General features: G+C 37.1%; 1 protein-coding gene across 6 annotated transcripts in view; it reads left to right on the top strand.

The window, feature by feature from the left end:
- Nucleotides 1-27,065, top strand: part of LOC150102651 (UDP-GalNAc:beta-1,3-N-acetylgalactosaminyltransferase 2-like) — a 322,880-nt gene extending 295,815 nt beyond the window's left edge. For all 6 annotated transcript variants that reach the window (XM_090399028.1, XM_090399029.1, XM_090399027.1 and 3 more), the window contains one exon: nucleotides 26,813-27,065. In XM_090399028.1, the coding sequence (XP_090255154.1) occupies nucleotides 26,813-26,941 (129 nt within the window). In that variant the 3' untranslated portion in view covers nucleotides 26,942-27,065. The remainder of the gene's footprint in view (nucleotides 1-26,812) is intronic.
- Nucleotides 27,066-27,360: the final 295 nt, after the last annotated feature.

Raw genomic sequence — 27,360 nt, 5'->3', positions numbered from 1 at the left:
TTGATGAGTCTTTGGACTCCCTGGAGGTGTCACATAATAATAATATAATATAATAATTATAAAAATCAAAATTCTCTTCCAATTGCTGACATGTCATTGGTACTGCAAAAATATAACCTGTTTTGTTGTAAGTAATGGAATGGCCAACACATTACATAATCTGTTCTCAATACGCAGAGCAAGAGGGCAGCTGTAGAATACATGTTCTGCTGTTTGCAATCAGTAACAGATGTCACAGATTATATCTCTGATGTTAATGTACCTTCATTTGGTGGTATTGACTGGAAGGCAGTAATATGCAATTCTTCAAGTAAGATCCATCCTGTTAGGGTATCCTTAGAACTTCTAAACTATGAAACAGAGTTGTTGTCAGTACTCAACTGTGGAAGTTTGTTGCAAAAGAGGTTAAAGATTTCTTTATCCACATTTTCCTTTTTTTTTTTAATGGAAAGAATGTCATTGCCTGAATGTTGTAGCAATCTTATATTTAAGCCCAGAATGTTGTAGTATTCAGGAACTATGCAGCTTTTGGACTTTTGTAATAATTTACTCCAAACAGGAGAAGATGAAAACCCAGGTAGTACGAGAGGTCTGCACATGTCTGATTGGGCTGCATCATTTATGGATTTTTGAAGTTGCATTGCTTAAATAGTAGAATTTTAAGACTGGAAGTTGATAGTTGAAGAAATTCCTTTTTAACTTCTTGGTCTTGACTGAACCAAAAATTGCTTATTATATAATTGCTTTTCTTCAGCTTCTGTGAGATCTGTAAGATTTATTATGTAAAACTGAATAGGGAAGGTTATGGTTTTAAGTACTACTTGAGAAGTTCAGTGTTCTTTTACTGTGAATATTGTGGAGTCGGTGAAGTGGAGAAGGTCCAAATATAATGAGGGGCTTCTTCCGAAACGAATGCCTCTGAGATCCCACTTTCGAAAAATTTTTCATTTTGGCTTGTCATTATTAGCAGTTAATCCACTGATCTTTCTGAATATTTCCAAAATGCCAAAAAAGATGTATATGGAATTATTATCCTTCAAAGTGCCCACTAAATCATCATCATATACTAATTCCTTATTTTCCTTCATAGTTGAAGGAACTGTTATTCCTTGCACAGCACATATATTGTTGATTGTTGTAAGAACCAAAGCAAAGAGCAGTGGACTAAAACTCCTTTTTGAATTTTGACTGGGTCTGATGAGAATCTATTAACTAGGAGGTGGGTAGTTGAATTGGCATAGGCCCCCTTTAATAATGGAAAGCAGTTTTTTACCCATACCAATTTGCTGAATTCCAGACATTATCAAATGCTTGAATAAGTTCTACTGATAGCTCTGCCACTGACTGCTTTTTCATGTTAACTAAGCAGAATAGATCACTTCGAAGAAACAGATTAAATTCATCTGCTCCAACTGGAACTCCATACACCTGTGTGCTTTTAATTATTTATCTCATTCCTATTTTGATCCTGGTATTGATAAGGCAGAAAAATATCTTATAGATAGAGAAATAGGTCTCCAGGTGCTGATTAAGGTATGATCTCTATTAGGTTTTGGAATGAGGACAGTATGGCTTGCTGCAAATTAACTTGGCATATGTCCTGATGAGAGAAAAGAATTAAACAGTATAACTAGAATGGGAAGAATTAAATCCCAGGCCTCGTGGTAAGGCTCTAACTCTAGACCATCAGGTCCTGGGGATTTTTTTTGTTTGGCATTCTTTGTAGGCTGTGGTAACTTCAGATTGTTTGGTAGCTTGTTTGGATCTGTCATGCCCATCATAGATATGAACAGGAAAGCCATTAATGTTCCAAGAGTTATATTTCCCACAGTACTATTGTCTTGAAATAGATTTTTATAGTGTTTTTGAAAGGAGTCAAGGATGCTTGAGTGGTGGACATGTCTTCACCATCAATGCAGATTTGAGTGATAGTACTTTCTATGCAGATGAAGGACTATCTGCTAAGTGCTGCTGTATTCTTATTTTAAAATTTCTTTCTTCTACTTGTTTCTGGCTTCCCATGTTAATATTTTATTAACATGGAAATATTTATTTATTATGTTAATATTTCTAATGATGTTGTTATGTTCTGTATCATTGTATTGGTTTGTTACGAACCAGCTCTCTTTTATACAGGTCTTGCAGCTTTTTTTTTTTTTTTTTTTTGAGGAAAGCCTGTTCCTTTCTCCATTCAATCATATTCTGTTTTCCTGCTTGTTTGAATTTTAACCACATATCCCAGTTCCAGGTAACATTATTCCAATTCGAACAGAGGGTCTGGAATTTGGTTGAAAAGATCAGTGGAAAATTTGTTGGAAGTCTCCATGGTCCCAGAACTGATGTCTGCTTGTTCCATACAGTGGAATTTAAGTAGAACTGAATAATGATCTGACATTTAGCTTAGTTTTTTTTCTGAATTATCCTATTTATAAGGGAAGAAAAGATATAAATTTGATCAAGACAGATGCCAGTACCTTGATTCATGTATATGTAAGCCGATTAGGATGCGAATTCTCCATATGTCTACTAGTTGAGCATTTTCGAATGTTTTAAGCTATACATATCCCACTTTTCCATTCTTGGGGTGCCCTATTTTGTGTGATGTGGGGTTTTTGGTACAATTCTAGTCTCCAGCCGCTGTGATGTAGTGGACACTGCATAAATATGGCTCCAGTTCCTGGAAGAATTTTTGTCTTACTGTTCCATTGGATGCATAAACATTTATAAACCATATTACACAGTATTTCCAGTCTATTGTTAATATTCTCCCTTCTGCATCCCTTTGGATATTACAGACTGACCCCCATGGAGGGCATCAAGAATAAGAACCCCTTACTCCAGCCTTGTTAAATCTTCCAAAGCTTCAATAAGAAAGAGGTAGATATCTATCTGTTGAAGTTTTTATATCTTTATATCTGCAGAAGTATGTTTCTTGGAGAAATAAAAACCTGAAATTATGGTGTAGCATAAGTTACAGTTTCTTGTTTAAATTGCCTATGGAATCCTCGTACATTTAATTAGGCAATGCAGAAAGGAGATGCTATGATTAGTGATGTGTCATTTGTAAGTCATTAACTTCTAGATTTTAGATGAACCTGGTGAGGTCTTCAATCTATGAAGGAGCATTTGTATAGCCTGCTTCTTGTTGCTTTCCATTATTTCAATTTCATACCTATCATTTTTGATTTGGAAGCCAGTTATTTTCTTTCGGGGTGCTTAAGGGTCAAAGCTGTATAACTGAGAGGAGACCTCCACATAGCCTTTAAAGGAATGCGGAGAACCGACCAGGGCTTCTGACCTAATGTCCAATCCTCACCTTCTCGTGGTGCACCCTGTTGGGTATCTACTTTGATACTGAACGAACGAGGATGGGCTGCAATTTGGGATTTAGCCGACCAAATTGTATTCTTATTAGTTAAACCAAAATAAAAAATGATGGTACAACATGACAAAATTTCATGCCGGCTGGGGCGTCGCCTGGTTAAACAAGGCCCCCATTGTTTTCGCCAGGGAACCAGGGCGAACAGCAAAAAGTCAGCTACTGGAACCAATCTGAAAACAAACCCCAACTCAACATCACCAGAGTTAAAGATCAGTACTATCAACGTAAGAAGCCTGAATGGCAAAGAAATAGAGCTAGCTGAGGAATTAGATAAGTACCAGATCGACATAATAGGGGTGACTGAAACAAAAAAGACAAAAACTGGTGAGATCTTTCTGAGCAATAAATACAAAATGTTATATTCAGGCAATGACAATCAAGGAAAAGAAGGAGTAGCCATAGTATTCAACACAAAATACGAGGCTAATCTTCTTGAATGGCAGTCAGTCTCAAGTAGAGTAATGTGGGCAAATATGAGAATGGGGAACTGGACAATGAGACTTATTTGTGCCTATGGTCCCACAGAAGGTTCCACTAAGGTAGAAGTGGAGGAATTTTTGAGGCTTTAGAAAAAGCAACTGACACAATGAAAAAGAAAAAGTTGGTCCTTGTTGGGGATCTAAATAGCAGAGTAGGAAATGATTGTGAGACATATAAAAATAATTTGGGAAAATTTGGAGAAAAGAGCAAAGCTAATAATAATGGCAAATATCTGTTGGATTTCTGTTCAAGACATGGACTGGTTATTACTAACACCATGTTCCAACATAAAAATGTGCACAAATTCACATGGAGAGAAGAGGCTAGGAATAAGAAAAGTCTCATTGACTATGTTATTGTTGATAGTGATGCTTTCTCCCTGGTGCAGGACACCAGAGTGTACAGAAGATTTGAAATTGGAAGTGATCACTATTTAGTCTTGAGCAGGATAAAATTGAATTTCATATTGAAAAGAATAACATGTAAGAAAGTTTTAAAGCGAATAAAAGTTGAGCAGCTCTCAGATGTGAACTGTAGACTAAAATATAGAAAGATTATTGAAAAGAAAATGAAAGAGTTTGAGAACAGGATTCAAACCGTGGAGATTCAGTGGCAAACTCTGAAGAAAACATTGATTGATTCCGCCAGAGAGGCATGAGGTGAGGTTGTGTGCAAGGATAAAAAAATCAGAACTCCCTGGTGGACACAGGAAGTTAAAGAGGCAGTGAAGGAAAAGAAGAAAGCATATCAAAAGTTCCTGGCAAATAAGTCAGCTTTTACTCTTACAGAATACAGAGACAAATGTAAGAAAGCTAAACAGTGTGTAAAACTAGCTAAACAAAAGTCATGAGAGGACTTTGGCAAGAATATAGAAAATAAATATCAAGAAGGTGGCAAAATATTCTGGAGGTTGTTGAAGAAGCTTAGAAATGGAGGAAAGAGTGCTGTAAAAGGAATTAGAGATGATAAAGGTGACATGAAAACAGGAGAAAAAGATATCCTTGAAGTATGGAGTAATTACTTTGAAAAACTGCTAAATGAAACAAGCAGTGGTGACAGCACAGTGATAAAAAACACTGACCAGGCATGCAGTCAGGAATACATATCCATACTTGAAGTAGAAAAAGCCATCAAAGGCTTGAAATGTGGAAAGGCAGCAGGAGTAGATGATATTCGACCATAAATGCTGAAGTATGGTGGTATAAGAGTCTTACAGTGGCTGCACTGCATAGTTCAGAAAGCCTGGACAGAGGGACGAATTCCCGATGATTGGAGTAGAGCTCTCATAGTACCCATATATAAAAAGGGAAATAAAACTGAATGTGAGAATTACAGAGGTATTTCCCTACTGAGTATTCCTGGCAAGATCTATGCAAGTATACTGGAGAAATGGTTGAGAAGAATTGTGGAAGAAAAGCTTGGTGAAGAACAAGCTGGATTCAGGCCAAATAGAGGCTGTCAGGATCAGATCTTCACTTTACGACAAATAGTCGAGAAAGCATGGGAATATAACAAAGATCTGTATTTAAGTTTTGTCGATTTGGAAAAAGCATATGACAAGGTGCCAAGAGAGAAGCTATTCAATACGCTGCAGTTATATAGTGTCAATGGGGCATTATATCAAGCAATACTTAGGCTTTATTTGAGTTGTAAGTCAGCAGTTAGAATTGAAGGGAGTACAGGAAGATGGTTTAATGTTAAATCTGGTGTGAGACAAGGAAGTACATTATCCCCTCTGTTATTCATTATCTATATGGATCACATTATGAAGGAATGTGGTATTAAACATGATACCAAAATTGAAGATGTTAATGTCAGCTCTTTGCTTTATGAGGATGATGTTATACTTCTAAATAAATCCGCTACAAGTCTGCAAGATTCTCTGACTAAATTGAATAGCTGTTGTAATAGATATGGTATGAAGGTCAGCAATAAAAATACAAAGACAATGAAAATAGGCAGAATCATTGAAAATGTCAACTGCGTTGTGAATGGAGAACCTGTGGAACAAGTAAAACATTTCAGCTACTTAGGCACGATTTTTACTGAAGATGGTAAATTAAATATAGAAATAGACAACAGAATCAGCAAAGCTGGTATGGTGGGAAGTCAATTGAATAAATTCATATGGAATAAGAGAGAAATTAGTCGGAACACTAAATTAGCTGTATACAAGACAGTGTTCAAACCAGTTTTAACTTATGGATCTGAGAGCTGGGTCAGAAGTAAAACACTTGACCAAAGACTAGAGACTGCAGATATGAGAGTCCTGAGAAAGATTAGAGGCGTGAACAGATGGCATCAATGGCAATATCATATTAAAAATGATGATATTAGGAAAGAACTTGACATTGTCAGCATCCAGGAATGCGTTAGCAGCAGAGCTAATCTCAGGTGGTATGGTCACTTAAATAGAATGGGAGAGGAAAGATTAGCAAAACAAGTGTTCTCTGCCAGGTTGGCAGGAAAACGACCCAGAGGAAGAACAAGATATAGGTGGATTGATACAGTACAAAGTGCCTTAGACGATAGAAATATAAGATCTGATAATGTTGGAGTCTTGACAAGTAACAGACTGATTTGGAGGAAAATTGTAGATAGGAAGTTAGTAATGATGTAATATTTTCATTTAGTACTGTCATATCCTGTACACCCCTTGAGGGTACACGGCAGGAATTTGATGATGATGATTATTATTTTCTTTCATGTAGATGAAAGAAAATAATCATATTGAGAAAATTTTGAATAATTTTTTCTTTAATTTTGAAAATTAAAGAAAAAATAACTTTATTATTTTTTCTTTAATTGTATCTGTTTCTTTTCCTTTATTAGCATCAGATGGATCTTCATAGTCCATAAACTCTTCTGAGCCTGAAGAGTTTCATTTGACGATCCGCAACCTTCTCTGTCTTTACATTTTTATTACTTCTTTTGCTTTTAGATGTAGTTCTTTTTTACATTTTTTTTGTTTTCTTTATCCTCAATTGTTTTATTAATTCATCTTTCCTTTTTGATGATCTTGTCTGCATATTAAGTTCTTTCAGTTGTCTTTCTTGCTTTTCTGTTTCTTCTCCAGTTTCTCCTTCTAGAACAGTTTCACGATTTCGTCTTGTATCTGCTCAGTTGTTATACTAGGTTCATTATTAGTAATTTCAACTGATGCTGTGCCATCCATATTTGATTGGGAAAGTGGCTGCTGAGGTTCTGGAATTTTGGGGCTAGTTTCTAGCTGATTTGGTCAGACACTTTTTTGTGATATTACCAAGTGTAATCTGTTTAAAAGCAACTCTTTACTAGACTGAATTGGAAGATCCAGGAACTGTTCTTTATGCCTCTCTGATATATTCGGTGTTCTAATTGGCTATATTGGTGCTCCAACTCTTTCAGCGAAAGTTCTAAAAGGACAAGTGTTAACGCAGTGTTCAGAACTTGCACATTTCTGAATGGTTTGAGACACTGATTAGCAATATGTTCAATCTCCATGAAGTTGAAACATTTAGATTTGGGGCTTTTACCACCCAAGTGATAGTATGAACCATAAGACAGGCACTGCTTTTGTACTCTGGGGTAGTTTATCATAACTCAGGTTGTACCGATGTTGACAAAATTTGGCACAGGTGTCTTCATATCCATTGTGAAGGTTACATCACTAGAAAACCTCCATCCTTAGAGGAATTGGTACCATTATCTTAGGTAGGGGAAAAGACTAAAACCTCTGATTGGAAGAGAGAGAGAGAGAAAAAAACCTTTCACCTTAACTTAAAAAAGTTAAGGTGAAACTTAAGTTAAAAAACCTTAACTCAGGTTGTACCGATGTTGACAAAATTTGGTATGGGCATCTTCATATCCATTGTGAAGGTGACATCACTAGAAAACCAGTTTGGATCTTCACCTGATAAACCCTTTCATATGTTACTAATCTTACCACATTTCCAGAATCTCTGTATAAGAATTTCATTACTGTTCTCCTATGTATTTCATTGGAAATCTTTTGATTTTTACTGTTTTAACCTGGCTCCCAACCATTTCAGGAATAACTGTGCTGCCTTTGAAAGTAAAATCCTGTAATAGTTTCTCCCTTTTTTCCACATCTTTAACTACTATTAAATATTTTCCTCTGCTGTTCAAGGTGAAAGAATAAATCTTGTTAGCACCAACTATCTCTTTTAAAACCTTAATCATACGACTCATTTCATCACATCCTTGAGTTTCCATCCTTGGAGGAATTGGTACCATTATCTCAGGTAAGGAAAAAGACTAAAACCTCTGTGTTGATTGGAAGAGAGAGAGAAAAAACCTTTCAGTTGTAAGACTGAGAATTAAATAATTCTGTGATATAGAAAAAAAATTCCACACTGCCAGCAAATGCTCTATTTGAGCTAATATAAAATGGCAGCTGTGATACCACTAAAATTAATCCTGTGATGCAGATATTAACTGCACTACTAGCAATCGTAATATTTATTTAAAAAAAAAAAAAAAAACTGCTAGCGGGGCAAAACTACCACTAGTATCAGTAAAATAAAAACAAACGAAAGAAAACCACAGTACTTATCTTGCTAAAATCCAAGATGTCATCAGTGGGAACAAGATCTAGAAAGATACTAAACTATAATTAATGGAGAAGCCATATATTTCCCATATATAATTAGTAAAAAAGTGTATCACATTATTATAAACATACTTTAGATTAGAGAGATAGTTGTAGAAAGTTTTTTCACTTAGTTACAAAGTAAATTATTATTATGTAACATCTCCAGTAAGTTCCAAGACTCATCAAGGGAGGGCACCTGCTCTACAACTCTCCACCCCACCTCTACCCCCTACCATCACCACTGGTATTTTCACAGACAATCACTAACATTCATTCCCATGGCTGGGTTCGAACCCACAAAAAAAATTGCAGCCTTTTGGCTGGGGAGCCAGTATGCTAACCACTCGGCCAAAACAGGCTGGCAAAGAAAGCTAGCAGGACCCTGTGTTCCCAGGTGGGTACCCTCCCAAGTACTGACCGGGTGCAATGCTACTTAACTTCAGTGATCAGATGAGAACCGGTGTATTCACCAAGAATTATATTCTTGTTTAAACTTTTACCCAAGTGTAAGCAAATAAAGTTTCCAAAGTATCTTAACAACTAGGCTACTTGTATATTGTTAGATCTGAAATAGGCAACCTCATTTTTACATGATGTCACCATTCCAGAATCTAACAGTAAACATAAAATAAATATGCATACTTATCTTTTAGCACAGTATAACTATGTTTTTTTTTTGTAAACAACATCTTGTATATTAAACTTGGAATTATGTGAATTAAAATTAATGTATCTGTGTGTCAAGCATGAATGTAAGTCAGCAAAAAGGGGCAGGTATAAGAGAAATTATTAGTGATTTTCTACAAGTGATAGAATGCAAGTTATTCAGCAACATAGGGCAAAGATTGCCCTAATGCTACAAGAGCAGCGTAAGCACCCACGGGCATCACAACTGAGAAGATGTAATGTATGTATTGTGATGCATACATTCTCGAAAATAGAAAGTCCCGTATGTTGATCGGTGAAGTCACCCAGTCAGAGACCAATAGGTGAGATGATAAGAGAAATTCAAACTCGGAAAGGTGGCGCTCTTGGGGAGTGTATAAAACCCACGACACGGAATTGAATCCCGTTTCCTTGTTCCTGCATATCTCTCCGTGTGCTACAAGTGTTCATCGCAGTTCAGCTCTTATTTTTAAGAGCTGACTTTCGAGAAGTTCTGGCATGGCACCGCAGCAGAGTTTGGCAAGATCGTAGTATGGCAGGCCGTCATGAGAAGGTCGTTGACATAAACCCTTAGCAGAGAGATAGCGCCCGGCTCAGGAGAGCATGTGTGTCCCATGTGGTGAAAAAATCGAGATAGCCAGAATCGTAACAAAGAAGGAAGGACGAAAGAAACCGATAAAGAGTAGATAAGTATTTTCACTTGTTCTATCTCCTTTTGAGAATTGGCTAACAGTGCAAAGAGAGTGTATCTTAAACTTGTAATAGAAGGAAGTGTGAAGAACTAAGATTTATGTAAATGACTCTATGCCTTTTGAAATGAACTTTAAAAACTTTCAATTAGATAGAGAATTTATCGTGATTCATTCGAGAGAGATTATCAATGTGCTAAATACCTAAATGTCCAACAGAGTTGTAGATAAGAATGTAAAATATGTTGAAATATTTAATTTGCTAACATTTAGAAATCAATGCTTAATTATTTTAAGAGTGAGAGGGTGAGAGAAAAGTAGAAGTTTAAATTAGAATTAATAATTATTTTATTTTGTATTGCATTGCATAATGAGTTCATTAAATTTATTTGATACTTTACATATCTGTGTTTCTGATCATGCTGACTGACCCTGACCCTTCATAAAATACGAACCTGTGATTGTATGTGATTGAATGTGTGCGCAGGGATATCCCAATTAAGAGTAGTAGGGCATGACTGCAATAAACTAGAAAACCTAAGGCTTCTGAATTTCAGTTAAGATTATTAGTAGTGCCTGATATCCTATGACTATTCTTAGGCTGAGTTTAGCTCTACCCTTAAGGCCCAGGCTGGTGCAGTAAAAATAAATTTGTCTGAGTGAATAGGATAGCTCATAGTATTCAGGGAACAGGTAATTCTGGTGGCCCTTAGAAGGTTAAATTACGCAAGGAAAAGTATAAAAGGGAAAGATAACGATAAAATTAAAACAAAGAGAAGGTCACATAACAATGGCGCAACCGACATAACAAAAGGTGCAAGCGGTAGGATTTTGATAGAAGAGGTTGAAGTAAGAAAGGATAAAATTAAATATAGTGCATCGATATAATAATAGCAGATATACACGACGTAACAATATATATATATATATATATAGGCTGACAACTTCACATCAATTGCCTTAGTATGCCATGATGCAAAGCCAAAGCATGCTTGGCTGTTCGTTCTAAATGTTGTTTATTGTTTATTTATAATCCTAATTAAAAATTACTTCACAGTATGAATGCTTAGTTTCTGCATATATGTGGTTTTTGCCAATAGAAAACAAAACAGAATCATTAGACATATCACAACATTTTTTTGAATAATTTAGAATGTTAGAATTTTAGTTTTCTGATCTTTTTCAGATGGAAAGAATATGTAGCGGTTTTGTATAAGAAATATAATAATATTGGAGAATTTGAGAGGCGAGAATTTGTTGAGGAACCCATGGTAATGAAAAGTGAAGTGATGTTAGCAACAGAAACAGCTGCCAAAAGGAAAAGCTCCTGGGTCTGATGGTATATCAGTGGAATTATTGAGAGCAGCTGAGGATGAAGTAGTGAATATATTGAGATTTGTCAACAGGTTTGGAAGAAAATATATTGGTCTAGAGATTAGAAAACATCAGTAATTATCCCAGTTCCAAAAAAAATTAAATCCCAGAAATTATTGAGAATTATAGAACCATCGCTATTAGTTTGACATGCAAGTGAAGTTATGCTGAAAGTGATCCAACAAAGGTTGGAGCCATATGTAAATAGAGAAATGCCACAGGAACAGGCATGCTTTAGAAGAGGTAGAGGAACTAGAGATGTATTATGGAAAGAACAAGAAAATTTCAGGAGTATTCACCTGTGATTATAAGAAAGCTTTTGATTGTGTGGATCACAACTGTTACACACACACACACACACACACATCATTACAACTATGCATTGTAATGATGCATGGATGTGAAAGGCTGGATTATTAAGATGAAAGATAGAAAGTGAATTGATTCATTTGAATTATGGTTCAGTATGGTATATACTTATAGTATGACAACATTTAGTCTGAAAAGTTTACTAGCTAACAGTTAAGAGTGTATACCTTCTTAAGAATAATTAATTTTGAACTCTTTTTGAATCAAAATTACTGGTTCTGTAACTATTTTTACTACTACCGTGCTTAGTTCATAATTTAACTAGTTAACTAGTTTAATAATAGAGTAGTGTGCCCTCCCATGATGAGTCCTTGGACTCCTTGGAGGTGTCATAATAATAATATGTAATAATAATGTTTTGCCTGAAATGTGTGTAATCCAGCAGATAGATAAAAGCTATTTCTTTAAAAGATATTTCTGAAATCATCATACTTTTCATAGTTTATAGTGAATACACTACTCAGAAATTTAATAGAAGTTCTACAGAACTGAAAATTAAAATTGCATAAAAACAAAATGAAATGTAATAACGTTATTTTGATTGTCAAAATTTAGGTTTTGGTATATTTATGATACTCATTCTTTTATAAATTTTTTTTTATGCAGTTAAACAAAAAGCTCTTTTAAAAGACTAAAACTGTATTTCAAAAAATTATAATTATTATTATTTTTGATTTTGAAAGACCAATGCTACAAGCTTAACTCCTTTCAAAATAGCACTCAAGTCTTTTGGATCCCTTACCAAGACCACTGGGCACAACTTTTGTCCAATCCATGTTGCTACCAGTCACACCATCCAGATGGCACTATAGTAACATCACCCAGATACAAGGCCAACTTACTATTCTCATTACTATTCTCCTCCAATTTCTGCATTGATGACAAGACAAAGCCCCTTCCTCCCCATTTACCAAGAATTGCTCAGTTCCTGCTACCCCTGGGCTTTTGCCTTTAGTAACTTGGACACTTGTAACTTGGCATCCACTCATGATGGTATTGCCTCTTCAATCCTGTTCAGCTAGTATCTACCTTATAGCATGGAAACAGGCCTACATCCAGTTCATTCTAGACAGAAGTGAGCCAACAGACTACTGTCCAATTTGTTCTAACTTCTTTTCTTTCTAAAACAATGCAGGTCATCAACAGTCTATTTCTGCACCATCTGAAGACCTGCAATATGGATTCTATCACTCTCAATTCATAACTGATCTTCTAGCCTATGTAATGTTGGTAAGCAAGAGATCACCAACATTACATAAGCCTTGGATGTTTGTTTGAAGAACGAAAGCTTCATACAGAGAGTGAATGTACCACAACTATAGCATATGCATGTTGTAGAGCAACCATGCTCTAATTTGCGAAGACTAGTTGAAAATGAGAAAGATCTTAGTTTTTATATTTGGGTATCGTCAAAGAGGATACTGGGAAAAAATCGTTCTTTTTTATGGGAAATAGAACAGAACTGGGTTTTATTAGCATTGAAATTGATGAGGTTATCTGAACCCCCATTGTAGGATGGCTTGGAGATTGGAATTGAGGGTGGTGATGGTTGATGTTCTGTAGGTTGAGGCGAGTTGTGTAGGGTAAGGTTTATCAAATGAAAGCAAGGAGTGTAATGTGCTGTCGTCTGTAAAACTGTGTTGGGTTGATATATAGCAGGAAGAGGGTTGGTGAGAGGACAGAACCTTGTGGAACCCCAGCATTAATTGAGTGGTGAGAGGATAGGGAGCCATCCACCATCACACACAATGTGTGTCCAGACAGAAAGCTGGTAATCGAACTACAGAAGTCCTGGGTCAGACCAAATGATGGTAATTTACTTTGTAAGCCTTTGTGCCAGACCCAGTCAAAGGCTTTGGAGATATCAAATACAAACCACTTGAGATTTGCCAAAATTCTCCATGGCATTTGTCCAGAGATGGGTGACATATATGAGCAGATCTCTTGTTGATCAGCAGCGACGGAATTTATACTGGTGGTCATTTATTAGGTGGATGTCTTCAAGTGTAGGAGTTGGGAATTGATGATTTTTTACATTACTTTAGACAGGACTGAGGTAAGCGAGATAGGGCAGTAGTTGGACGGCAGTGATTTGTCACCCTTCTTGGGAATGGATTGAATATAGGCCAATTTCCAGTTTGTGGGATAGATTCCAATGGAGTAAGAGAGAGTATATGTAGGTGACATAGGATAGGAGTCAGTTCTGGTGCGCAACCTTTCAGGACAATTGGGGGAATGCCATCAAGGCCAGTAGACTTTTTTGTGTCTAATTTGGACAGCATTTTTCTGATCTCATTCCGACAAAAGGATAAAGGGGTGCATTGTATGTTGGGTGTCTGAAATGGTTGGGGGACATTTATCATTGTCGGTTATGCATGCATTGGAAGCGAAGTGTGAAGCCAGAAGATTGGCTTTATCTGTGGATGATGACGCAATACAGCCATTTGGGTATGATAAGGGTGGGAATAGCATTGGGCAGAAGTAAGTTACAGCCAGTTGCTTTGGTGAGAGACCAAAAGGCTCGGCTGCCGTTTGGATAGGCTGCTAGTTTCCTGCTTTTCGCTCTTTTGAACTCTGTTTTGGAAGCATTGTTTGATTTTTTGCATCTATTTTGGGCTTCGGTATAAGCTCTAAAGGAGGATGAGGTTCTTGATTTCAGCCAGTTACGTTATGTCCGGTGTTTCATCTGTACAGCCTTGGCAGATCTTTTGGAGAACCAGGGTTTAGTTAGGGAATGGCAGTTCAGAGTAGTGTGTGGAATGTATGTTTCTATGCCAGTGAGGATTACTTTGGTAATAAGTTCAATGCATATGTTTGGATTGGAAGGCAGGATGCAAAAGTCCAACCATGGGAGTGTGGAATAGATGTTGTGGAGGCTGTCTCGTTGGCATTGTTATAATGTCAAACTACTCTTGTATGGGAGTGTCTGTGTAAGCATTGTTGCATGGGGGAAGGGGATGAGCACTAGATTGGGGTCAGAATTACCCAGCGGGCTCACTGCTTTCACTGTGTATTTGGAGGGATCATTGGCTAGGAAGAGATCTAGGATGTTTGGGAAGTGGTTCGGGTTATCTGGTATTCTGATTGGCATCTGAATACCAGATAACAAGTTGGGTAAGGTCATTAGTGATGGCAAATGTTTTAGCATCTCTGCCTGCAAGATCTGTACAACTGGAGGAGGAAGGCCAGCTGGTGTTGTGGACATTAAAATCTCCTACAAGGATAATTTCACTGTTGGGAAAGTGGGATTGGAGAAAATAAATTTTTAAGGAGAGGAAATTAAAGAGATCAGAGTGGTTGGCTGCATTGGGGGAGCGATAGAGACAGCAAGTGGGAAAGGGATATTTTCAACCAAAGAAGGTCAGAGTTGGTAATTCTATGTTGGGTGCTCTCTGGCAAGGTATGTCAGAGCGGATGTATGCGCAAACACCACCCTTGGGACAAAAGTTGTTAAAGAGTGAGTACTTTGGAAGGTTGAGATAAGTAGTTCTGGGGGAGGTGAGATTTGAGTTTCTACCAGAAAGAGTAGGTGGGGTTTGGTAGACTGAAGGTGGTAGTGGACACTATTAAGGTTGGAGTTTAGGCCACGAATGTTGGTGAAGTGGATATGTAGGATTTTGTGAGTCATATGTTTGACCTCAAGGGTATTGCACATTTCCTATGCAGTGCTTGCATATTGGTCTCCATGGTGGCCACTAGTGGCATCACTTGGTTTTTGCACCAATTTAACCACTGCACATAACATATTTTGGAGGTAAAAGTTTCTTTCAAAGCATTGATGTGCTGTAGTCAATGATCCAACTATTGTCACCATTTTGATGTTTTCGAGTTGTCTTCGTTCCCTTTGTGCAAATGTTAAATCTGGTCGAGCACGTATGTGCAGTTGGGGACAAGTGTCTTTGAACTTGTTGTTGGTCGCTGTTATTAGTTTTGATGTACTTGTCGGTGTGTCGCAAGTCACTTTTACTAGGTGGGGAAGGTTCATTCCATCCTTTCCTTTATTTATAGGCCCAAAATGAAAGCACCTGACGATATTCTTAGAATCAATGTTGCATTCTATGTTGATGTCCTCTTTTAATGATTTTCCATCAGAAAGTTCAAAATAACGGTATTGATTTTTTTTTGTTTTTAGCCTCCATCAAGTCGTTTACTGTTGATGTGATTAGGTTGCAGAGTTCATTCGCGGGCAAAGGTGAGCTTGCGTTGCACTGGTTGTCAGTAACACCTCCAGGGAGTCCAAAGACTCATTGAGGGAGGGTACCTACTCTACAACTCTCCATCTCCACCCACCGCAACTGTCTTCATTATCTACACCAATGGTATCTATCACCGACCACCACCACTAGTATTTTCACAAACAAACTTCCATGCCCACAGCGTGATTCGAATTCGCAGCCTTTTGGCTGGAGAGTGGATACACTAACCACTCGGCTAACCAGGCCAGCAATACCCTTTTTTTCTATCTTTGACAATAGTTTTGCAGCTGTGGTACATAATAGGTTTGTTGGCAGCAATCGACAGCACTGTGCTGTCGAGACACGGGGTGCTCGTTCGCCGTTGGCTTTTGTTGCTGCCATCTTTGCTGCATATGGTAGGCATAGTAGGAAAATTCATTGAATCATTAATTCAACAGTAAAAGGATTTTAGGCAGCTGTTGTTCATATTCTTGTAGATTTAACAGAGACATGATATGATGGATATGCCAGTTCTGTTGAACAGTGCTCAAAAATATCTGTAGAAGAGGCACAGTGCAGGAACTGACTGCGTATGAGAGATTGGCAGTATACAGTCTATGGGAGAAGTTGTCATTTAGGCAACCTACTTTCCTCTGAACAGCACTAAGAATTTTCAGAGAGTTTTTGATGCACCATCTTAAATGTGAGAGCAGTATTCCAAAGTTGGACAGATTTGAGATTTATACAGCTGGATGGAAAAGTAACTTTTTGAGATGAAAAAAAAAAAAGTTTTATAAGCTGTGGATGTTGTAGATGTCATGTATTTGTGTTAGGAAAGGTTGTCTTGATTGTATTAAAGCATTAAAAAAAGGCAAGCAGAGAAGAAAGTCATTTTTTTATGAGAAAAAATATAAAATTATGTTTTTGAAAGCATTGAAGGTGACTAGATTATCATGACTCAATTGAAAGATGATGTGAAGACACTGATGTAGAGAATATTGAAGCTCGAGATGTTTCAACACTGAAAAGACATAATTCTTGGATAATTTGAATTTCCATGATTTTGTACAGTGTGTCCACGCAGTTAGCCTAGTGATTACACGCTTCGCAACCATATGCCTGGGGAACAAGTGTCCTAGGTTCGATTCCCATCAGTGACGTGAGGAGCTTAAGCATCTTCCTCAGTTATAGCCAAGTTAGCCAGTCTTGGGTATGGACAACGAGTTTTTTTTCCCCCAGTTTATCCTGAGGAAACATAAGATACTACCGGGAATAAGGAGTAACCAACCTATTCCACGGGCTTATCGGTTACTGAAGCTTATGCGGTAAAAGGTGTAGGCCTGCACGAAAGCATAACATACAATGACAATGTACAGTGCAGTATGTGTGTGAGATGTATTCATTGCAAAAATTGAAGGATTTATGGAAGGAGAGTGAAACAAGTGAAGGTACATGTGTTAAGGGAAAGCCAGTTAAGTGGAGAGAATAAAGTGAATATTAGTAGAGTAGATAGTATGATGGTAAAATAGACAATGTTAATATCAAAATTAATATTGAATGTGTGGCAGTGGAAATACAGGAGAATGAAATTGACCTAAATAAAGAAATAGCATGCTTGCATGTTATCCTTGACAAAGTGCAAAATTAAAAAGTTGCAGAAGATGCAAGAGATTAGCAGGGCTGAGAAGAAAAAGAAGCAGGAGATTAGAGATAAAAATTGAGATCATGTCAACAAATGAGAAAAACGAGGTAAGGAAGAAAATTATATACAGGGATTCTATGATTAGAGGAGTATGTAACGAAAGTATAATAAAATCATGTTTCCCTGCCGCAAATATTAATGATATTAGTCATACCATCGAGATGCAAAATTGTAAGGCTGAAGTGTTTGTGTCTTGGTTGGCACTAATGATCTGAGAAGTGAGAAGTATTCAATGAGGGAGGATGTGAAGCAGTTATTGGACAAAGCAAAAATGAAGAGCGAGAAGGTAAAGATTGTAAGTCGCCTGTCATGCTATGATAGATGCGAATTGAGGTGGAGGGCATTGATAGTAAACAAATCAATACACAGGTTGTGCAGAAAGAATGATGTAGAGATTGTGGACCTATGGCCTGAGTTTGATGGAAAGAAGGATTTGTATAAAGCTGATGGGACTGCATCTAAATGGTTTTGATGTTAAATGTCTAGAGAGCTTTGTTCACTGAGCATGCTGAAGTCCAAATTCAGGAAAACTTAGCAATTAGAGTTTGAAGCAGGTGAATTTGGGTGAAGGTTCTCCCATGAGGCAAGTGTGTGAGAATGACCAAGTACAGAATCTAGTCTCTAAAGCAAAAATATTGATAGGGTAGTCAATTCAGAAGTAAAGATGGGTAGAGGGCCTAAAGCAATGTTGCAGTTTCTATATATTAATGCCAGAAGTATAAGGAACAAGATCAAGAAGTTTATCTTCACGTTTGTGTTGAATGCTATTGCTACTCCTTCCTTTCCTTGATCATTATTGCTGAAAATAACATTCTATACTTTTAATAAATTTAGTTTAATCCTTTACCCAAGTGTTAGCAAACAAAGTTTCCGCCTGAAGTACCTTCAGGACTGAGGCAACTCGTGGTAAAGGTGGACCAAGCTCTCATCACTACTTGTCTTAGTATCTCCCATAATGCAAAGCACATCTACTTGCAGACAGGTATAATGCTATGCATTAAGGGAAGGGCCACTACGAGTTGCCAAATTGGCAACTCGTATAGGTAAATATGACTTCTCCATTGCTTCCACCTTAGTATCACCACCTCTGGGTCTGGCTCCCACTGACGAGACCTCAATAAAGGTCGAAACCGGTCTGGATAGTGGCCCTTCCCTTAATGCATAGCATTATACCTGTCTGCAAGTAGATGTGCTTTGCATTATGGGAAATACTAAGATAAGTAGTGATGAGAGCTTGATCCACCTTTACCATGAGTTGCCTCAGTCCTGAAGATACTTCAGGTGCAAACTTTGTTTGCTTACACTTGGATAAAGGATTAAATTAAATTTATTATTGTCTAACCAAGTGGGAAAAAAGCTCCAGCAATTTTATACTTTTATATAGTAAGATCTCGCCTGTTTTGTCTTCTTCAAATTAGAAAGTAATCAGTATCCGAGGAGTGCTGGTAAAAATACTGAAAAACTTGGTCAAAAAGAGAATTCAGGAATGAGTGGATAAGACTATGATACTATACGAGGGACGACATGGCTTTGTGAGGGTTCTGTCATATCTTAGTAATTTACTAACTTTTTTTTTATAATAGAGTAACCAGCTGAGTTGAATAGAGGAAATGGCTGTACAATGATTTTGCAAGGCAATTGGCCAAATATCAATGGAACTCTATTATACAAATTAGAACCGTGAGAATGGATATGACACTGTTTATATGGATAAGAGGGTGGCTGCTGGACAGATATTAGAAAATGATATATGGAGTAATTCCATGTTTAAATTTCTGTAGCTGTTACAGTTATTCTTGTCGAAGTTTCTGAAAAGGAAACTATGTAGACACTGGAATGTAAATATGTAATTTACTAATTAGAATTAATTATATATAGCTGACATTTTGCTAGCTTAAGCTATTATTATTATTATTATTACATCGCACCTCAGGGAGTCCAAAGACTCATCGAGAGAGGGCATCTACTCTACAACTCTTTGTTTCACTATTTCACCAACCTTCATCACCTAACACCAATGCCATCTACTGCTCACTACCATCACTAGTACTTTCACAGAAAATCACAAATATCCATGCCTATGGCATGGATGTTTTCACTTGGTTATACTATTAATTAAAGATACTGAGAAAGTGTATACTTGGTTTAATCCTTTATCCAAGTGTAGGCAAACAAGTTTGTACCTGAATTACTTTCTATCACCTCTGGGTCTGGCTCCCACTGACAAGATCTCAATAAAGGTTGAAACTGGTCTGGGTAGTGGACCTTCCCATAATGCATAGCATTATACATACCCGTAAGGATATGTGCTGTGCATTATGGGATACTAAGGCAAGTGATGTGGAGTTATAAGCTTCTGTATACGAGTTGCCCCAGTCCTGAAAATAGTTCAGGTGCAAACTTCTTTGCCTACACTTGGATAAAGGATTAAACCAAATATATAATTTCTTGGTATCTTTAATTTATAGTATAACCAAGTGGAAAAACTTCCAACATTCCCTATGGCATGTTGAGATTTTTTTTTTTTTTTTTTGGTTCTCCTTTCCAGATGTATTTTTTGTGTTCTGTTTTTTCCTGACCAAAGTAGTTTTTCCTGTCTGTCCAAAAATTGACTTCCACAGTGGCACAGAATGCCATAGACACCTGGGAAGGAGAAAGTGGGCCTATGTGATCCTTAATTTTTCTTATGTAAGTAGAAATTTCATTTAAAGGTTTGTATACATTTCTGAATCGCTGTCATTTCAGGGAGCCCAGTTTGTCTGTTGTGCATTTACAATAGATACAACTAAAAAACTGTGGCCAAAACCTCTCTCCAACCCAACCAAATTCCAAGAGACTATACATACACTATATCTTTATCTACGTCCAAGGCAATGTAGAACTCAATATTTTGGACCGACAGGAATGAACTACTTTGGTCATGAAAAAATAGAACACAAAAAATACATCTGGAAAGGAGAACCAAAGCGTGCGAAGTCACTTCACAACTGGATTGCTAGTGACTTCATATCAATTACCTTAGTATCCCATAATACAATGCACATATCCTTACGGACATGTATAATGCTATGCATTATGGGAAGGGCCACTGCCCAGATCGGTTTCAACCTTTTTTGAGGTCTCATTAATGGGAGCCAGATCCAATGGTTGATACCGAAGTTGAAGTAATGCAGAAGTCATATTTCCATATACAAGTACTCAAAAGGGTGTCACTACTTTGACAAGTAGTCAAAAGGTGTGACACTTGGATAAAGGATGAAACAAAGAATATAATTTCTTGGCATCTTTAATTTAGAGCGGTATGATAGATTATGTGAATAGTTTGTGTTCCCCACATGGAGTCTTTGGACTCCATGGAGGTGACCATACAATAATAATAATAATCAGCAAAACAGTGATTATAGAATTGTAAGTCATTGAGAGAAGGTCTTGTTTTGTATATGATGAAGAGGGGTGGGTGAGATAACAGAGTCCAGAACACCTGTAAAAGCCAAACCCTATCCCTGAAAATGGGGATTTCTAATAATACAGGTTTCTCCAAACATTTTCATGACATGTTTTTATAAATATGGTGATATAAGTAAGGAGATATGTTATAATCCATATCAGTAGTGACTGATTAGATCACACTTCTCCAAGTGTTGAAGAAGTTGTCTGTTGATGACTTTCCCTATTACTTTAGGCAGCACTGAGGTGAAAGCAGTAGGCCAGTAATTTAATGATGGACACTTATCTCTTCTTTTGGGAATTGGCTATACGAGCTTATTTTTCTATGCTGTGAGGGTGTGGATTCCAGACCGAGTTTAACATAATGCAGAGATGATAAATGACAGGTGTTAGTTCAGGAACGCATCTCTTGAGCACAGTTTATCAGGATCAAAAGCCTTTTTGATATTCAGAGTGATCAAGGTTTTGATATCTAGGGAAAGGCTGTAGGAGGAATGCAACGCAATGTTCCTGGTTTAGGTGAGCTGCTTTGGTCATCTGTGTAGGAATGGGATGAGAAGAATGATGTCAGAAGGTCAGCTTTAAGTGATGTAGCAACAGTACTCATTATGTGAGAGATAGAGGAACACTGGTGGACAGAAATTATACCCAACAGCTTTTCCAAGAGACTAAATGGCATAACTGCCTTTAGTGTAGAAGCAAGTTTTCTACATCATTTAGCTGTTTTAGTTTTGTTTGAATTTGATTTGAATTTACAACTGAGGTTATTAAGCTAGTCTAAGTGACACTTTAAGTGATGTAGCAATAGTGCCATGTGGATGAGTGAGAGGTGGGGGACAGAAATTACACCCATCAGCTTTTGCAAGAGACCGAAGTAGCACTATAAGTGTTTCATATGATGAAGATGAAATGTTTCTCTTACAGTATTCAATCATCTATTATATTTGCCAAAAGGCCAACCAGGTTCATCCCCTATGGAAATGCTATTCTTGTGTAGAGGTTTAAGTGCTGTGAGGACATTATGTTGGAGGTTTAATGGATTTTTTACAACACTCAAAAAGAATTAAAATAGATTTAATACTTCCTATATTTCGTCCTAGTCACTAGGACATCTACAGGGATTACAAAGACAATTAATGTAACATGCACACAAAAACTTACAATACTAAGCCCAACCACGTGGGTGACAATAAAGTCCTATCTAGGTGGAGCGCCCTCTAAGGGCAGTAGTAGGTGGCCTGGAATGTAAGGTGGGACCTCTGGTGATGACTGTTTCCCAAATCTTCGGAAGCTTAATGCAACTGTATTTGTTAAGATTTGGTTGGTTTCTGAGATCTGCTGCTGCTTCTAAGAAAAGTCTCTCTTTCTTGAATTTGCTGTGGTGGAGCATGGTGGTTTTCTTCCATGATACTCTGTGGGTGGTGTCCGAAACATGGTCAGCCAAGCCTGAATGGCCATAGTTGTGTTTAACGATGTACGACTTGTGTTCCTCCAGGCGGATGGATGCTGATCTGCCTGTCTGTCCAAAGTATGCAAGCTTACAGGAACAGGGTACTTTGTAAACTCCAGGCAGAGAGAGAAGAGGGAGCTGATCTTTCGTAGAACGGATAAGGGTAGCCAATTTGCGGTAGGGCTTATATGCTGTGTGTAGGTTATACTTTTTTAGTATCTTGGCTATTTTTTCCGAAGTGCCACGGATGTAGGGTATGGTGATGGCATTTTTAAATTCTTGTTGACGAGAGGGACGGGGAATGGGGGAGGAATTGATTATTTTTTTTGATGCTGTGTTCGCTGTAGCCATTGGAGAGGAAAGTTCTGTGTATGTGGTTAAGCTTTGTTCCAGTGGAACCGCCCTCACTACTGAGCTTAACCACATACACAGAACTTTCTTCTCTTACTATAACAGAACTTTTGGTAATTAAAACATCTAGGAAAGTTATTTGTCTTCACTTTTTAGTTCCAAAGTAGATTTTATTTTTTGGTGGAATGAGTTAATACACCCTCTGTCCAAAAAAAAAACCGAAATTTTGATAGAAAATAAAACAGGCTAATTATAATTATTCAAATCATTTATTTCAATCAACATACTCTCCCTCAGCTTCGATACAGCGTTTGGCATGGTCAATTAATTCGTTAAATGAGTTTTTTATATTGGTTTTTGGGATACTGTTGAGGGTCGTGGTTACTGCCGCTTGAACGTTTTTTCAACGGTGTCGTATCACTTTCCTTTCATCGGCAAATGAAGTCGAGGAAAGGGAAAGAAGTCAAAGGGTGCTAAATCAGGTGAATACGGCAAGTGATCCAACACACAAACTTGGTTTTTGCTCAAAAACTGTCTGACAATGTTCGACTGATGAGATGGTGCATTATCGTGCAAAAGTGAACAGCTGCCTGCATCACAATATCCATGCCATATGCGATGAATTTTCGCTATCAGTCACTTCGAGATAAAACTCACCATTGACCGTTTGGCCAGGCAGAACAAATTCTTTGTGGATAATGCCCTTTGAATCATAGAAACAAATTAGCATTGTCTTTACTTTTGACTTCTCCAAGCAACTTTTTTTCGGATGCCCCTCTTCTGTTGGTCTCCACTCAGCACTCTGGTGCTTTGTTTCAGGCTCATACTCAAAATGCCACGTTTCGTCACTGGTAACGATCGTTTCAAGGAAGTTTGAGACCTTGCGAGTGGTTTTAATGCGTTCCTTGCAGTGTTCAATTCGATACATTTTTTTTTTTTTGGTCATCGGTCAACTTGTGGGGAACAAATCGCGAATTCAGTTCATGAAGGCCTAAACTCTCGGTCAAAATGTTGTGCAGTTGATTTTGGAATCCCCAGTTCATCTTCAATCAATCTCATGGACCATTTTGGGTTTTCTTTGAAATCACACACTTTTTGGATGTTAACTTCACTCAGTCCAGTTTTTGGACAGCCCGGCTTTTTATTGTCCTCAAGCGTCTCATGACCACTTTGAAATCACTTAAACCACTTGTAAACTTGAGTACGGGATAAGCATTCATCACTGTATGCTCTTTGAAGCATTTGATGCATTTCGGTAAAACATATACCAAGTTTAACACAAAAGTCAATTGCAGCTCTCTGTTTGAAACTCATTTTCCAACCGTTCGTCAAAACACACTGTCACACTTGGCACTATAACTCGGCTTCTAATGAAACAAATGTCATAAACAGTTGATGCAACACTAATGAAGGTTGCTGCTTTCGACAAGAAAAAGATATGACAGGTGGTGCTACTAGTTTCTTCTATTTTCGAAAAGTTCGGTTTCTTTTTGGACAGAGGGTGTACATGCAAGGAAATCATGTAACTCAGTAGCACAGTATTTCCAGATGATAAAGCTGTCACTCCTGTATGTCCAGCAAATTGTAGGTTTATACTTGGAGATCCAAGAATGACATCTTCATCATCTAAAAATACTGTACTGCTGAGTTACATGATTTCCTTGCATATATCAAGTCATCCCACCAAGTGAGGAAACATTGTTGAATGGAACAAATATAGGCACTAGGTTGTATTTCTCGAAGATTCTTGAAATATGGAATTAGGACTCCTTACTTTTTTGAACAATTTCAGCATATAGTCTGTTGTGAAAAGCCATTCGGATTCAATAGTTGGATGTTGAGGAATTCCTGCTTAAGATCTTGTGAGTTAGAGCATATAACACGAGCATGATGCAGTAAAGTTGTTAGGAATTCCAATTTTTTGGGAAAGATGGTACAGATTGCTGCTGCAAGTACTGACCAGTGAAGGTAGGCTTCCAATAGACAGTAGTAGTTAGTTCACCTGAAGGAGAGCAGGAGAATCAATCAGATATCTAGGAATATCAGTATGTAGTCTTTTGTATTTTTCCATGGTGAAATTATCCAGGAATGCAGATTATTTATTTTAGCTAGGAAGGCTGTTAAGTTATCTTCTTTATGGAGCCAAGCAGTGAAGACATCATCGATATAGTGCACCTAGAAGGAAGACCGAGGCTGTATGAAGGAGAAAAGGATTTTGTCTAAGTGTTCTAGATAAAAGTTGGCAAGTGCTAGAGAGAGAGAGATTGGGTTTTCCATCGTGGTACCTTCTATCTGTTTGTCAAGTTTCTTTTGACAGATGAAATAAATGGAGTGGATAACAAAGTCAAATGATTTGATTATAGCTGGAGGGAGGATCTATGAAAGCAAATGAAGGGAATCCTCAACTGGGACATTGTTAAATAAAAATTCGGTGTTGAAGCTGACCACTAAGTCAGTAGGTTGAAGGGATAAATTTTTCACTACTAGGAAATATGAAGAGTTTTTTGTAAAAGAGTGGGAATTGCCAATTTGGAAATTTAACAGTTAGGATAAAAACTTAGTTATGCAATAAGTCAGAGAATCAGTGCAATCCAAATGGACAAAGAGACACACATTCTTTATGGATCACAGGTAGAACATAAAAGCAGTGGGTGCAAGATAAATGGATCTTTAGTTTATCTGTGGTATACATGCAATATGTTAGAGCCTCCATAGCTCAGTCGGTATAGACGAAGCCCTTTGGTTGGAAAGACCTTGGTTTGATTCCCATCCATGATGTGAGGAACCTTTATCTGGTCTCTTTCATCTAAAGATGAGTTAGCTGGTCTCACACAGAGGCAGAGAGAGAGTTTTTTCACTCTCTCTCTCTCTCTCTCTCTCTCTCTCTTTCAATCAACTCGGGGTTTTCCGGGTGAAAAAATACAACAGGCAAACCGGCCTGTACACACACACACACATATACACATGGATCTACAGTCATAAATACATACTTAAACCTTCCCTAAGAGGGCTCAACCAGTCCTAAGGGATAGTCGAGGAACAGTGGGGGAACCCCATACGAATAAAATAAAAACTGTAATATATTATATTATATATGTATGGTATACAATGTAATATGATATATATTATGGAAAAAATATTACAGTGTGAATGTAATTTATGAAATATCCATGGCATGGAAATTTGTTAAAAGTACAACAGCACAAAAATTCTTTAGGAAAATACTACCCACAGACAGTAAAGAAGTTCAACATGAAGGAATAAATGACAATTTGAAGTATATGAAGCTGTAAACAAATTACAACAGATTAAAGGTTTAATTTTTACAGGCATGAAACATTAAGTTATGAAGAAATATGACAATTTTTTAAAATAAATAATTTATGTATATATTTTATTCATAATTTCTTACTATATAATGTATTAGTGTCATATTACTAAGGCTTTTTGTCATATTGCTGAGGCTTTTGACAAAATACAGCATTGAAGATTGTTGCATAAATTGGAGAACATAGGATTGGATTATAAATATTAGCATGGATAAGAGAAGGGCTGACTGACAGATATCAGAATGTAGTATGTATGTATGTAGGGGATATCAGTCTGCTAGATTTAGACTTGTTGTGTACCACAAGGATCAGTGCTTATTCCATTGTCATTCAGTCTTTACATTAATGACATTGGGAAGGATTTGACAGGAGATATACAACTATTTTCTGATACAGAGATAGGCAGGGTAATCAGTGCAGTACTGCATATCAGTGCAAGTACTGCAATGATATGCAGTACTCGCAGAATTATTTGAATAGGCTGGAATTGTGGGCATGTCAAAATGGCTATTTATTTACCAACCTTGCCAGATAACCAGAAGTTTACTGTATGTGGTATTACTCTTATGTCAAACTATTATGTATCTTTCAGTTTAACTCCTCCGTACTTTAATTTAACTAAATTTAAGCAGCTTTTCTTTTTAATTTATCACAGGTATTCCTTCTCACTCACTCAAGGGAAGGGCAGTATGATGCAATTTTTAATCATTTATTATAAATGTTAGACATGACCATTTAAGAATTTTTAATATTACCATAACCTATATTCTTTTTATGAATTACATTATATTACATTATTATCAGGATAGCCGCTGGAATTGTGATAGTAACTGTGATGAAACAAGCCTGAGCAGAACCCAGATGAGAACAGATGAAATGCACGAGGCATGGAAAACTTACCAGCAATGTGGCAACCTGTGTTATTGTAGATGATCAAAGTTATAAGGTGTATGCAATTTATACATGTGATCCCTTGGCTGAAGCCAACAGTTTGTATTGCCTTGAAAACAGCAAAAGCAATAGAATGAATAATTTATTTGACAATGAGCCCATTTCACTCAGTAAAAATAAATAAAATAAATTATATTTTTAGTAACTAACAAATTTACTTAGGTCAGTGGTACTCAACTTGTGGTCTCAGGCCACAAGTTGAGTACCACCTGTACAACTTGCGACCTGAAAACTTGTAAGGTCTCCAGACTCTTCAAGAATAGAATCAGTCATATTGTTTAGCCATATATATATATATATATATATATATATTCTAAACAATTTGTACGTATGTGTGTATATATATATATACACACACACATACAAATTAAGTGGATATTGAATCCAACATTATTTCAAAG

This window comes from Typopeltis vanoorti, chromosome 10 (assembly GCF_054136105.1).
Source record: "Typopeltis vanoorti isolate ZY-2024b chromosome 10, IOZ_Tvanoo_1.0, whole genome shotgun sequence".
NCBI lineage: Eukaryota > Metazoa > Arthropoda > Arachnida > Uropygi > Thelyphonidae > Typopeltis > Typopeltis vanoorti.
Note: the sequence above shows the minus strand (reverse complement) of the source record. Positions and strands in the feature narration are given on the sequence as shown.